At 59.7% G+C, this 1,661-nt stretch overlaps 1 protein-coding gene across 1 annotated transcript in view; it reads right to left on the reverse strand.

Moving 5' to 3' along the window:
- Nucleotides 1-826: 826 nt before the first annotated feature.
- POLR2A (polymerase (RNA) II (DNA directed) polypeptide A, 220kDa) overlaps nt 827-1,661 on the reverse strand; it is a 10,550-nt gene continuing 9,715 nt past the window's right edge. The window contains exon 8 of the mRNA XM_010008188.1: nt 827-1,014. Coding sequence (XP_010006490.1) covers nt 827-1,014 — 188 coding nt within the window. The remainder of the gene's footprint in view (nt 1,015-1,661) is intronic.

The raw sequence follows: 1,661 nt of genomic DNA on the forward strand, positions 1-1,661 counted from the left end.
ACATGGGCCCCATGTTGGGCAGGAGAAGGTTGGGGGGTATCAAGGTGGGGACATCTTGGTGAGGAGAAGGTTTGGGGACATCAGTGTGGGCCTCACATTGGGCAGGAGAAGGTTTGGGGGCATCAACATGGGCCCCATGTTGGGCAGGAGAAGGTTTGGGGGCATCAACATGGGCCCCATGTTGGGCAGGAGAAGGTTTGGGGGCATCAACATGGGCCCCATGTTGGGCAGGAGAAGGTTTGGGGGCATCAACATGGGCCCCATGTTGGGCAGGAGAAGGTTTGGGGGCATCAACATGGGCCCCATGTTGGGCAGGAGAAGGTTTGGGGGCATCAACATGGGCCCCATGTTGGGCAGGAGAAGGTTTGGGGGCATCAACATGGGCCCCATGTTGGGCAGGAGAAGGTTTGGGGGCCCCACGTTGGGTAGGGGGTTTGGGGGCATCAAGGTGGGGACATCTTGGTGAGGAGGGACATCAACGTGGGCCCCACATTGGGTGAGAGAAGGTTTGGGGTGTCAACATGGGCCCCAGGTTGGGCAGGAGAAGGTTTGGGGGACATCAACATGGGCCCCACGTTGGGCAGGGGGTTTGGGGGCATCAGGGTGGGGACATCTTGGTGAGGAGGGACATCAACATGGGCCCCATGTTGGGTAAGAGAAGGTTTGAGGTGTCAACATGGGCCCCAGGTTGGGCAGGAGAAGCTTGAGGACCCCAACCTCTCGGAAGGAGCCTCTCAAGAACCTCAAGATGTTTAGGGGGGGGTCCCACCCCATTCCAGGCCATCCCCCCATCCCAGCCCAGGTCCCAGCAGAGCTGGGAGGTCCCTCACTTCTTCTCGAAGGCCTTGTTGGAGGGTTTGAGGGTGGCCAAGTTCTGGAACTCGACGCTCTCTCCCGCCAGCCCGTCCTCCCCGTAGCGCAGCTGCACCACCTGGTTGATGGAGTTCCTGACCGTGGCGTCGTACTTGACCATCACTGACTCCATGGACTTGATGAGTCGGCGTTGGATGTAGCCTGAGGAGGGGCCAAAGGGCACCTGGTCACCCCTGGAGGGCTCCTGGAAGGGTTGGGGAGGTATCTCGAGGGGGTTTGGGGGGTTTGAGGGGATCCAGGAGGTATCTCGGGAGGGTTTGGGGGTTGTAGAAGGATCCAGGAGGCATCTCAGGAGGGTTTGGGGGTCCTAGAAGGATCCAGGAGGTATCTGAGGAGGGTTTGGGGGGATCCAGGAGGCATCTCGGGAGGGTTTGGGGGTTCTGGAAGGATCCAGGAGGTATCTCAGGAGGGTTTGGGGGTTTTGGAAGGATCCAGGAGGCATCTCAGGAGGTTCTGGGGATTCTGGAAGGATCCAGGAGGCATCTCAGGAGGGTTTAGGGGTCCTAGAAGGATCCAGGAGGTATCTCGGGAGGGTTTGGGGGTTCTGGAGGGTTTTGGGGGTCTCCAGGAGGTATCTCAGGAGGGTCTGGGGGTTCTGGAAGGAACCAGGAGGTATCTCAGGAGGGTTTGGGGGTTCTGGAAGGATCCAGGAGGCATCTCAGGAGGGTGTGGGGGTTCTAGAAGGATCCAGGAGGTATCTCAGGAGGTTCAGGAGGGTTTTGAGGGGGTCCTGGGACTGACCAGTCTCTGCTGTCTTCACGGCCGTGTCGATGAGCCCCTCCCCGACC

Source organism: Chaetura pelagica, unplaced genomic scaffold (genome assembly GCF_000747805.2).
Source record: "Chaetura pelagica isolate M959 unplaced genomic scaffold, ChaPel_1.0 scaffold1272, whole genome shotgun sequence".
Taxonomy (NCBI): Eukaryota; Metazoa; Chordata; class Aves; order Apodiformes; family Apodidae; genus Chaetura; species Chaetura pelagica.